The following is a 13,411-nucleotide window of genomic DNA, read 5'->3' on the forward strand; positions in this document are numbered from 1 at the left end:
CCGACTATTTTAAGAGTCCACTCACTCTCTCGTCATTCTCTGCTGCTCTCTTCTTTATCCAGTTTTTATACAGAAATATACTTTGCAGTATTCTTCTTCTGGACTTTTCTGCCGCATTCATCCCTTATCCCACCGACATGTCTCTCCCTCTCTCTCTCTCACCCTCACACTCACGAACACACACACACACACACACACACACACACACACACACACACACACACACACACACACACACACACACACACACACACACACACACACACACACACACACACACACACACACACACACACACACACACACACACACACACACACACACACACGTACGAGCACACTTGTGCTGCCCGGGGGAAAGCTGTTCCTATTTATAACCAGGTGTGAAGCAGCACAGGTGCGGCTTATCAGACATCATGTGAGCGAGCAAATGCGTCTGGACAGGGACGCTAATTGGCAGGAGCCGTCTCAACGTTTCCACCGTTTAATCACTACCAGCAAACAGAGGAGACCAGAGAGAGACGTGAGAGAGAAGGGTTCAGGAGCGCCGTAGCTGTCTAGGATAGAAGGACAGCCTCGGGCTTTATGTTCACTTTTAATGTCACACTTTCTGGTCTCTGGTTTCAGGGCAATACATTGGATCAAAGGATCATCTTTATTTTCATATTTTAACATTCGGCCACTTGGGGGCATGAAAGTATACCGTGTCTATCACCTTTTTATATTCCTACACTTAACTTCCTGAATTATTTCTATTTATGTGTCTTGGCACCTGTCAGGTTTGAGTTCAAGGTTCACAGTCTTTTAAGGTTGTTTGCTGTGTGAAATAATTCAGTTGCTGTGATATTTACAGTGTTTCGCCTATCGGGTGTCTGGAGCCGGTGGATATCAATCATCTAAACCAAGATGGGCAGAGAGGGGGCAGTGCTTGGGTGGGGTTAACGGTTGTAAGCAATTTGTAACACTTTTTATCATAGTCAGTGAATATCTCCCCAGCATCCGTCATGAGTGGCGTTTAAAATAAAAAAAAAAAAAAAGGTCTTCATACACAACCCTGGCTCCATAAACATCTGTGCCAAGGTTAGTCCAAGGTTACAGTTAAACCTGTGTCTCATAATCATCATTATTAAAAAATAATTGGAAGTAACTAGGTGGAGCTAATACAAACGTCATAGTTCGATACTGTTTTTTCTAATTTTGGTGGAGTTTACACCAATTTCAAGGTGTAATCTCATCATCTCCCTGTCTAATGGACAGCAAATATCTACCAAGTTAAACTTTTGTGTTAAAAGCTTGAAACTCCAACACATTTTTTTTTTTTTTTTGCTTCGGGCCCCTAGGAATTAAATATTATGACACAGATAACGATAATGAATATGTTGCCAGTAGATACAGCAAAATATGACCCTTTTTTTCCAAATAATGGACATTTTGTAGATTTCTTAAATACAAAAGCATTTATCCGGGTTACGATATTCTGGTCTCGAGGTAAAATAGATGCAGCCGATTACTTCTAAATAATTCCACCTTTCCAGACTTGTTGCCGCCAGCTTTGCACACATCGCTGCCATGCTCGAGCCTGCAGCCCAGAGCCTGCAGGCTGGCTGCAGGCGCTTCCGTATGACTGTCTGCTCCGTGCGCTACATTTCTTCAGCCCCCTCTCGGGTCTGCGCCATCAACACGGCGATACAATATGCGGTGATCTTACCCTCAGTGGAGGATCCGGACAGATCGATGACCACGTACACCTTCCCCTCCGGCTCCAGGTCAATCTGTGCCAACGGAGATAAAGGGGGGGAAAAAAACAAAAATAATCTCAATCAGTGAGAGAAAACACAGCTGAATAACACGGTGTGTGTGTGTGTGTGTGTGTGTGTGTGTGTGGTGGAGGGGGGGGGGCAGTGCTCCAGCACAAACAAACACACCAGCACTCATGCAAGAGGTCATTATCTTCACTACAATTATACTCCTCACCAGCACTTCTATCGTTATCGCTTTCCACATCACTGTCATTATAATTCCAGGTGTTGAACACAAATCTGTATCTAACATGACATGTTGATGCTTAGAAAACACGTTTTCTTTTTATGGAGGGAAGACTTACTCTACATGTGGGTAAACGCTGTGAGTCAAGCACGTTTTTATGGGGTTCTGCATCACAGCTACATCAAAAATTATAATGCCGGACAAGCCCATATCTATTATCTAATTCAACTTTTTGTTAGTATTATTATTTAAAGATAGATGAAAGTTATTAAAAGGTTTTGGTGGCCCTGTGTGCCTTCTTTATTGTGGAAAATGTCCTGCTCTCTCCGTCCTTGGCTGCTGTTTGCTTTGCTGTAGCTGCTAATTCACAACGATTGTCTACTGTGAATACTAATTACTTTTGTTAGCTTTTGTATTTCAAATTTCAATTTAATTAACTGTTCATTCATTTGATTTTACATCACTGTTGTTAAAAGCTAGTTGCTGGTTTAGGGCTGCTGCTGGCTGGCTTTCCTGCGGTTCAGAGCTTGACTGGCTCAGTTGCAGTTTTTTTTTTTTTTTACTTTATTTTTATTGAAGAAAAATACAGACATTCCTTGACAACATCACAGAATATATATGAAGGCGTTAAAGACAGTAACAAAATGGGGCCAGTGGGGTCTAGAAAGTTGAATAAAACTGATAGATGAAAAATAACAAATAAATTGACAGTTGAGAAAGGATTCTCTTCAGTTGGAAAGGTACCTTGCAATAGGTAGCCATCTCCTCACAAAAACATCAGACCTTAATTGTAATCGAGCAGTTAAAGCCTCCATTCCATACACCCTACATACTCCCGTAGCTTCTGTTTCCACTGTGCCACTGTAGGTGGCTGTGTATTCAACCACTTTATTGTCACCATTTTCCTAGCAGTCATCAAGAGTATATGTAACAAGTGTTCTTGGTCCCTTGTGTAGATGCCTTCAGGAGTCAGATCAAAAAGAAACTGACTCAGGGTGAATAATATATTAATTCCCATAATTTTATTTATCTCATTCCTTACCCCCTTCCAAAAAGGCAATATCATTGGGCAATCCCAAAGTATATGTGAGTGGTCTCCAGCAGTATGTTGCCGCTGGGTTATTTGCAAATTTAGAGACCACAGAGGGCGTCTTGAAGAACCTAATCTTCATCTTCCAGTCAAACTCCTTCCACATGTTACTATTGATGCCTTTATGACATCCGATGCACATTGTCTCCCACTCCCCATCTTCAATTATAATATTTAACTCTAGCTCCCATTTGTTTTTAATATAAAAAGTGTTGTCTGATGTATCCAGTAGCAGATTTCTGTATATGTGGGAAACTTGCTTCTTACTGGGTATTTTATGTTTAGTTAAATTAATAAAGTAAATTTCCATGTTCGTTGGGGCATTTTTGATTATATTCCAATCTGTATGGTTTGTAATGTAGTTTCTTATCTGAAAATACCGGAACATATCACTTTGAGGTAAAAGGAATTTTTCTTGTGGATATGAGAATGGCTGTACACCGGTGTCACAAAGCAACTGGTCATAACCCTAAGATTTCTGCTTGCCACCTCTTAAACGTGATATCTGTTGTTGAGGGGGGGAAATCTGGATTTCCATTAATCTGCATAGCCCTCGAGAGGGCAACTGATCCTCTAATTTTCTTTTGGACTGCCGACCATACTTTCAGGGTGTGTTTTACCCATATATTTTGTATTTCAAATTTCCTCTGGGACTGCTTGTTCAGAAACGCTAGCGTTGATTGCTGGCACTGAGCTCTGCTCTATGTTCACCCATCCCGTTTTTGAGTCATTATTAATCCAAGCTACCACTGCTGTTAGTTGTGCTGCCCAGAAATAGTATTTTAAATTAGGTAGGTTGAGTCCACCCTTGTCCTTCCCAAGAGTGAGCGTTTTAAGTCTCACTCTTGGTCTCTTATATTGCCATATGAATTTAGATATAAGCTTGTCCAGCATATTGAAGGCTGACGTTGGGATCCCGATTGGGAGAGACTGAAACAAAAACAAAATTCTGGGAAGTAGATTCATTTTAACAGCTTCTATTCTACCCAGGAGGGATAACGGTAGCACATGCCATCTTGCCAGTTCGTTTCTAAATATCCCAAATATTGTTTTATAATTCGCCTGGTATAGCTGTGTTACCTGGGGGGTGAGTATGATCCCTAAATATCTGAAACCCTGTCCAGATCTCCGGAAGGATACTATATTATCAAGCTGACTAGGCCATGTCCCAGACACCATCATTGCTTCTGATTTACTAGGGTTAACTTTATAACCTGATACTAAACCATATTCATTAAGGATGTGCATAAGAGCCGGGACTGATTGGACAGGATTTTCAATAAACAACATTATGTCATCCGCATACAGGGCTATTTTATGTTGTTCTCCGCCCTCATCTCTTATTCCTTGTATAAGGGGATTATTTATAATCAGTTCCGCCAGGGGCTCAATACTAAGAGCAAACAGGGCTGGCGAAAGCGCGTCCCCCTGCCTTGTCCCCCGTCCCAGATCAAAGAAGTCGGAACATTGGCCATTAACTCTGACTCTTGACCACGGATTCATATAAAACACGTTAATCCAACTCAGAAAGGTTTCGTTAAAGCCCATATGAGCCATTGTTTGTTCCAAACATGTCCACTCCAGTCTATTAAATGCTTTCTCAGCATCTAGGCTGAGAAGCATTGATGGAGTCTTTCTACCAGAAGCAATAGATTGTAGATTCAGAACTCGACTAACATTATTAGTACCCTGCCGCCCGGTTATGAACCCAATTTGGTCAGAATTAACTACAAATTTCCGGATGTGCCTCTGTATTCTGTTAGCCAAGATAGAGGTCAGGATTTTTAAATCCTGGCATAGCAGACTTATCGGCCAATAACCCATACACTGAGTGGGATGATATTTTGTAGTCAAGTTATAAATGTCACGTCCACCACCATCTGTTATAAAAGTCTTATCAGTTGTCGAGGAAGTAACACAAAAAAGAACACAAACGGTGTACAATTTCCGATAAAGAACAACAGAAATCATACACAACATGGCCTCAACTGGCTCCATTAGTGGCCAGTCTCCGAATAGAACTGGGCGGAGGGGGGCGGAAACCCCCCGGGATAACGTCCCATCGTGCGGCAGACCCGTTCCGTCGGGTAAACTGCTGCAGCCATTTCGGGTGAGAGTCACCCATGAGTCAATTGCAGCTGATCCCACAAACCAAACCGAACAGATAGTATGCTATCTGGACTTACATTCTGGACTCAGCAAAGTGAAAATAAATATTAGGAGGAGAAAAAAAAAAAGAATTAATAATAATAATAAAATCAATACATAAAAAAAAAATATATATATATATATATATATATATATATTAAATAAAATAATAAGAAAAATATGTATATAAAATAAAAATAAATAAAAAATAAAAATAACAAAAAATAAATATTTATATATATATATATATATATATATATATATTTAAATAATAAAAGAAATACAAAATAAAATCAATAAATAAAATACTAATAGATAAAAATAGAATATAAAATAAATAAATAAAAAACTTGGAACAAAGTTCCAACAAAATAATAGAAAAGAAGAAAAAAATAAAAAAATAAATAAAAAAATAAATAAAATAAAATAAAATAAAAAACTCTGTATATCAAATATATATAGCCCTACAACACCACAATAATTGGAGGTTAATAAGACCATTTAACACAAAATTATTCACGGCTTCTCCTACTTGTCAAAATAGAAATGGAAAAACCTTACTTTTTGCACAATATTCCCAGTTATTTCAAGGGGAGAAAAACCTGCAGTCTTCTTCTGTAAGCAAGTTGACGTTCCTGCCTCCTCGGTCTGCGACCCGTGTCTCCCACCTGTGCCTGGCCAGCTGTCGCTCTACTTTATCCAGCTCGTCCACTCGGACCTGGATGTTGAGATCCTTAAGCGCCGGCGCTGCATCCGTCACTGTCTGGAAAGTTTTTTCCTCGGATCCCACTATCATCCTCAGCCGGGCCGGGTACATGCACTTCGCTTTGACGTTTTTCTCCTTCAGCTGTTTCACAATAAATCTGACCCTGGTGCGTTTCCTCTGCAGCTCCGGGGAGTAGTCGTTATCAAAGTAAATCTGCTTCTCACCCATCTTCACTGTGCGTTGTCTCCAGGCGTGTTGCAGGATCTGCTCCTTCACGGTGTAGTCCGCAAATTTAATTATGATGGACCGAGGTGGGTCGTTTTTTTCGGTTTTGGCATGAGAGCTCTATGCGCCCGGTCAATCCTGATGTCGACATCGTTCAGGTGCAGACCAGTCAGCACCGTCGGCAGTAGTTTCTTAATGAAGGCGGCCATGTCTCTCCCCTCGCTCCCTTCGGGGACCTGATACAGTCTTAGATTTTGTCTTCTGTGTCTGTTCTCAAGATCCTCGCACCGTTCAAATAATTCCGCTTCACGTTGCAGCAGGAATCCGATGGCTTTTCCGTGGGCTGCGGTGGTCTCCTGCGTAGTTTTTATACGCTCCTCCGCGTCAACGATCCTCTTTTCCAACTTTGTTAGTTGTGCACTTAAACCTTCAACTGATGTTTCAAGTCTTGTAAATGACTCCTTGGCTTGGCCTTTAAATTCCTTTACATCCATACTCATCTGCAGAATGTCTCCCCGTATTTCTCGGTTCGACTGTGCAATAGCTTGAAGCATCCCCTCAACAGTACACGCGGCAGCATCAGGGGTTTTGCTAGCGCCAGCTCCGTCAGGATCAACAGGCTTGTTAGCACCCGCTGGTTCCGATGATTTGTCTTCTCCTTTTTGTCTAAATTGATATCTTGCGAATTTGTCACTAACACCTGTCCTCGTGGTGTCGTCAGACATGTTTTTGCTGAGTTTAATTCAAATATTGGTTTGTGGGTTAATCAGCGGAGCTCAAATTTTTGCGTCCTACCTAAACATGACGCCGCCGGAAGTCTCAGTTGCAGTTTTTAAACTACTTTGTGCAGCATCGGGTTTTGACCTGGGTAACGCTTCAAATTTTGCACCGTGGTTAGTTAGGTTTGGTTGTCGGGTCGTGCCTCTACGTAATGAACAGCTTGCACATTTGTGCTTAATTTGCAGACCAATAGTTTCACCACGACAAGCAAAAAAAAGCAGGTGAGCGCTGTCGCTTATCTACTGCTGTGATTTCTGGAGGTGAAATTAAATATCTCATCAGACCATCTGACTCAGGGTCTTTCCACTTTCCTGTACTTGTATTTTAAATACAAGTCATTTCCAAAAACTGAAAATCTGAGCTAAATCTGAGTCAAGAAAAAAATTGAATATTTAGCTTTTCTTTCCTATTACGCTGCAAAAAAGTTATATCATACCTCTGAATTAAATTGCTTCCATGGAGTGTAGACGCTTTGCAATGTGGCGACAGCATGTAGTTACTGGATTAAAACATATTATGTAACACACCGTGGATTGTTTTGGTAGAGTGTCGACCATGGTGGATGTTAAAGTGCTCTATTTGCACTTATACCGCTTTTTGAGGGATTTGAACCAGATGCTGCTGCTGGAGCCAATCCAGAGTTGGGTTCATTTTGGAATATATGAAAAAGTTGGTCCAATGTCATTAAGTGTCTTTCAGTGTCGTCTACAGTCATTTCAAATGCATTCTGGAGAAATATCCAAGTCCAAAAGAAGCAAATGTTTCAAATTTAACTCATATTGGGGGAACAAAAGTTAAGATCACGACCTCAAGGTCAAGGTCAAGGTTTACTTTATTAATCTCCCACGGGGGAAATTGGTCTCGGAGTAGAGGCCACACCTCTCTCCTACTATCCCTTAATAATTTGTTGCAGAATTAAAAGAAAAAAAAAAGTAAAAAATTACTTTGTCAAATAGCTTTTGACATCACTACTAAATGCGCCCATCGAGCTGCTTTCCCAAAATTAAATATTAAAAAGAAATAATGTGTTTTAGACCAAAAACTAATAAACTAAGCTTCATCAGTCATGTTGAATCGTTTCTTTTAGAACAACCACCAAAAAGTCGGTCTCTGCTAATAAAATGACATCACAGAGACTGAAACAAGCCAGTTTTCCTGCTTTACATCTTTTACAAAGACCAACCCGTGTAGGAGGAAGAAAAAAAGGGCAGATGCTTGCAAGAAAAAAAAAGCACAAGATGTGCTGGTAAACTTGTGACACTGCCGCTAGCTTTCTTTGATGAATTGAATTTTAAAATGTATTTGATAAATATGTGCATCATCTGGTGTTGTTTTTTTTTCAATGTTATTTCTAATTATGTGGATGGGAAGAAAAAAAAAAGAAAAATAAACCCCAAAAAATGGAAATCATGAATCCGCCATCAGCGGTCATGACTTCTAAAAACTGGCATCGAAAGGAGAAAAAACCCTTGTTGGTTAACCTCCGGTGGCTTGTTTTCATCACCAGATAAAATTTGATTTAAAGCGTGCAATGTTTTACTCGACAATCCTGTGGCAAACTAAACAAGCTTAGTGAAAAGGGCCAAAAAGCCTCCGAGTCATTCTTTGTATGCATTCGTCTCGCAAAAGGAAAAAAGTCATAGTCTGCGTAAAATTTCCTGGTGATTATCAAGGTATTCTTGCCAGAAACCCCATCCCTTATTAATACTCAGTGTACAACGCATACATAATACATCAGCTGTAGCTGTTGTCACAACTGTCTCAAAACACATTTACTAGATAAATTAGAAGTTAAACTTCTTTCTCCTTAAGTCTGTGATAGGTTTTTTTGGTTCAAAATCCATTTCCTTTATACACACAGATTTATTCAACAAATAATCACAAGGTCCAGCTACAATATACGTGCAATTACGGAGATTAAAGACGGCGACAGAGAGCATTGGAGTGGCAGACGACACCGCCAGAGAGCGGGAGCATGAGAGAGTGAGAAAGAGAGGTTTAAATCCTCCTTTAAGCTCTGGGACAGTAGCAGATCCTCTTATGCAACGGTCAGACTAACACACAAGCACACACACACACACACATGTGCTTCCATGGATTGCTGAACATGAGACACAAAGAACACAAACAAATACAAAATGAACTCTGAACCCTCCCGCCACTGCGGGCGCGGTGCATGCATCCCATGCGGCAAAGCTCTCCACTACAAGAAGAGGACTTTATGAGACGCGTGCGGCTGATGCCAATGTGAAGTTGCTTCTTATGTCAAATGAAAAATGACCCCCACATTTTTGTAACCTCCACATTTCCATTTCCTGCAGTAAATGTCTTTATTGTGTTTGGGACTGAAGTTAAACTTGGCAAGCAATACAAAAAACAAAAATGTAGATTAATTCATTCTTCTTGTCTTTCCATCGTTTTATGCCAAGTAATGCTGAAATAATTGTAGGAGAAAAATGTCAGCAATACTTTACAACCTTTGCCAAATATTGTAATATCTATCATAAACCTTATGTAAATATTAGAGGAACAAGCTTAAAGATGTTTTATGTACGAGCGCACAAATATCCTTTTGTTTGCAAGTCTAACACATGACAACAGCATGGGATTTATGACCTATAAATGCCATTAAACTCTTGATGTCTACCCTTGAAAATGATGTGCTAATCCCCAAATGTACCCGCTTGCATAACAGCACATCTCAGCAGGGATTTCAGCTCAAAGATGGACTCGGGCTGATTTGGATCAGAGTGGAGCAAATGGACGGCATCGTCATTGATTTGGTGCTCGGCTTGTGAAGTGGCACGCCAGCCAAAACCTGCCCTGTTTCCACATCACCAGTTATACTGGGTCACTTGAGCCATGTGGTTCCTTCATGAGCGCTTCAGAGGAAGTCTCAAGTAAATCTCCTCACCGCAGAAACCCTCTTCGGGTTTTTAGTATTCCGGCTCATTTTTTCCATTTTTACTTGAATTATTGAGTCACAATTTAAGCAACAGATTATTTTCCACTTTGCTGATAGTTTCACTCCAGCCAGGTGTTTTAAACCCCTTCACCAACCAGGCACTTCTAGCCCTGGTTGAGAGCCAGAGCCTCATCTCAAATCAGTTCCTGGCATTTGGACCACCTGAGAACCAGCTCCAAGAAAAGAGAATTGGTTCCCGAGCAGCACCGAGTCTTTGCTGGCCGAGAACCAAGGACAGCTTATATCAGGGACTAGGACAGGATTATTGTGACCATCAAAAGCAGCTGAGATCTTGTCGTAGGGAAAGGTGGTGCTGAGGATCTAAACGCAGGAGATCTTAAGGAGCCAGAAGCAGCAAACAAAAAAAGGTCCTTTATTAATCAAAAAGTGTTGATTGGGCAGGAAAGTTAGTACAAAGAAACTCTTAACTAGACTAAATCCAAAATCTGACCTAAACAAATGCAAACTAGCGAACGGACCAGCCGGGAGGAAGGGAAAGACATAATATAGTCACAGAGACACAGGTGCAAATAATCAGGGACATGGGATTACAGGAAGTCAAACAATTACAAAACACAAGGACAGAATTTCAAGATAAAACAAGAGGCGGGTCAAAAAACACGAGACCAAAACTAAAGAACCAGATAGAACAGATTAAATTAAACTCAAAACCCTGCAGGAAATCCTAAACCACGACAAATGTGGTCATTAAAGAAACAAAACAAAAAAAGATTTTTCATTTTGTCAGCCATATCTAAAGAGTAAAAACAAAAGCATAGCTTCAGCGTGGACCTGCATGCCTAGCAAGTGAGGCAGACTGCACTCATAAAAAACATTCTAAACTGTAGCCTGTGAATGCAGCTCATGAGGTCAATAGAGTGGCATTCACAAGCAGCGTTTCCCACTGCTTTTAAAAATGAAACACAATCAATGATACCGCCAAATATGTTTAAAACCTCTTTTCAAATGGGCTTTAGACAAGTGGAAGGTCTGAAGTGGCACTGACACAAGCGCGGCACCAGAGGAAGAGCATCACTAAAGCCATGTCCACATTAATGTGTCTTCATTTTAAAACTATCGTTGCGATTACACCTTCATCTACAAAACTACAGTGAATTTGGTAGCCCGTTTTTCAGCTTGTAAATGCAACCGTGACAGTTTAATGTGGATGGGTAAAACTGTAAACATTTGGAAACACTGACATAGTTTTATCATTCGCTCATCTGGTAACTGAATGTTCATCTCTGATTCATCAAGTTTCATCATACAAGCAGCAGCTGAAGATAACTCACAAAGCATCTTGATGACATTGTAAACAGCTTGAGGAAGGAGCAGCAAGTGCTGCTGACTTTGTAGTCCTTGGCAACTAAACCCTGCATGTAATAACACTGCAACTACGAGAGGAAAGCCCATATAAAAGTGAACTGCAAAAAAAGGGGTCATTTCCAGAATTTTAGATGCTTTAGTGGATTAATGTGGACAAAGTCAAAGTTATAACCTGTTACGTTTACATGTAAAAGTTATACATGAATTGACTCAAACTTTCAGGGCTCCATAACTTTCTTTCCTTTAGATGGGTTGGTTTCAATATCTTGGCATGATGGCACACCAGAGCAGAACCGGGCCCTCGGTAATAATGCTTTTAGCAATACTATTGACCTGAAATGTCGAGATGTTAACTATTAACTATGTCCCTAAGATCCCCTATCTCTGAACCGTCGTAACCCATGTTATGCTATAATTCGCCTACAACCGTTACCTGAGGAGAAAACAAGCGGCGCGCGTTAGTGATGCACCGATTGTTCGGTAACCGAAATTGTTCGGCCGAAAATGGCAAAAAAACACTTTCGGTGTTCGGTGGAATAAGTGGGGAAAAAACCGAACAATTAATAACGGCGTTGTAATATAAGGAAATAGACTGGCCGCTCCCGTACCTGTTGCGCACCACAAACATAAATCGTTGGCCAACCAAAAAGTAACCACATAAGAATTTTACCTAACATTCACCAGGAAGTGGAACCAAAACAACATAATGCTGGGAAATTAAAAAATGTTCAGTTTTTTATGTTCAATAAATATTTTCTTGTAATTTTGTAAAAGATTTTTTTCTTTGAAAAGCATGCCTAAATCAAATTTATTTGATTTTTGCAATGGTGAAAAAATTGGCAAAATAAATGAAAAACTGCGAAGAACCATGTTCGGTATTGTTCGGTATTCGGCCAAGTGTTTATTATTATTTTCGGTTTCGGTTTCAGCCACAAATTCTCATTTCGGTGCATCACTAGCGCGCGTATTATTCCCAATCAATGAACATTCCTTAAACGTATTGTACGAGTCCTGACCACAATCAGGGGTGTCATTATGTTGAGTACTGGTCAGGTCTGTTTTACTAATCCAGTACCTACCAATATCTTTATATTGACAACAAATAATTGAACCAGAGTGAACATAATAATTAATTTTCCAGCTAACAAAGCACTTATTCAGCCATTCACACATAAATGCACACTTCACTGCCGGCGGGGCCGCCGTGTGAGCCGCCAGCCTGCCTAATCGAGTGGTTTTGTGCTCGGTGCCTTGCCAAGGAACACTTAAGTAAATGAGCAGGAGAGGCTCGAGTCTGAACTGCCAACACTCTTACACATAACCCGAAAGACTGAATAACCGTGCAACTCAAGTAACTCAAGAGTTTTCACAGCTATGAAGGATTAATCCCATTGGGGGACCCCATTTTTCAGCCCATTTATATCTCAGATGGGCCCCACACACAAATGTCGTTTGCAGTATTGCATTTGTCGATGCCATGTCTTTAAGTTTTAACATCGATCACACTAAGCACCTCGATTTATTTTCGTTTTTTCATTGATTTATTTATTTATTTTGGAGCGTAATGGGCTGATAAACCAAAATTTAATACATTTATCTGCAGACTGTGAGGGGGGAAAAATGTTTAATAGAAAAGGGTCTCTCTCTCTCTCTTTCTCTGTCTAGTAATGTGGAGATGAAACTGGTCGTGCATCTCAGTTCAATGCTGATGGCATTTGAGCAGACTCAAACAACAAATACAATTTTAAATAGCAAGTCTGAAAGAAAGGAGCCCGGAAAACAAGTTGACCAATGTGAGGATGGAGCTTTTGGACCCGTCCAAACAGCACTTAATGAGTAACTACAAGAGGACTCAGGGCTTCAGTCATTACATTTTACATCTTTTATTATTTTGTTGCTATTAACTATTTAGCTCATGTACACAGGGAAACAAGGTAAATGGCGATAGATGGTGTTTGTGAATGTCCTGCAGCCGATGAACCTATGAACGGTTGTAATGTGACTTGGATGTAACCCACTGTGTGTACAGACGCACAGACGCACAGACGCGCCGATGTTCCCCGCCCAGACAACAAAAGATGGGAGGAGGGAGAGCAGGAGAATCTAGTTCACCTCATTAATCTTGTTAGTCCAATTAGGACACTGATACAACCAGGGAAACTTCACCAACCCTCTCACGGACACAC

At 40.5% G+C, this 13,411-nt stretch overlaps 1 protein-coding gene across 1 annotated transcript in view; it reads right to left on the reverse strand.

The window, feature by feature from the left end:
* The window catches only part of prkcea (protein kinase C, epsilon a), a 48,603-nt gene that overhangs the window by 18,798 nt on the left and 16,394 nt on the right, over nt 1–13,411 (reverse strand). The window contains exon 2 of the mRNA XM_061708939.1: nt 1,708–1,771. Within this exon, the coding sequence (XP_061564923.1) occupies nt 1,708–1,771 (64 nt within the window). The remainder of the gene's footprint in view (nt 1–1,707; nt 1,772–13,411) is intronic.

Source organism: Cololabis saira, chromosome 19 (assembly GCF_033807715.1).
Source record: "Cololabis saira isolate AMF1-May2022 chromosome 19, fColSai1.1, whole genome shotgun sequence".
NCBI lineage: Eukaryota > Metazoa > Chordata > Actinopteri > Beloniformes > Belonidae > Cololabis > Cololabis saira.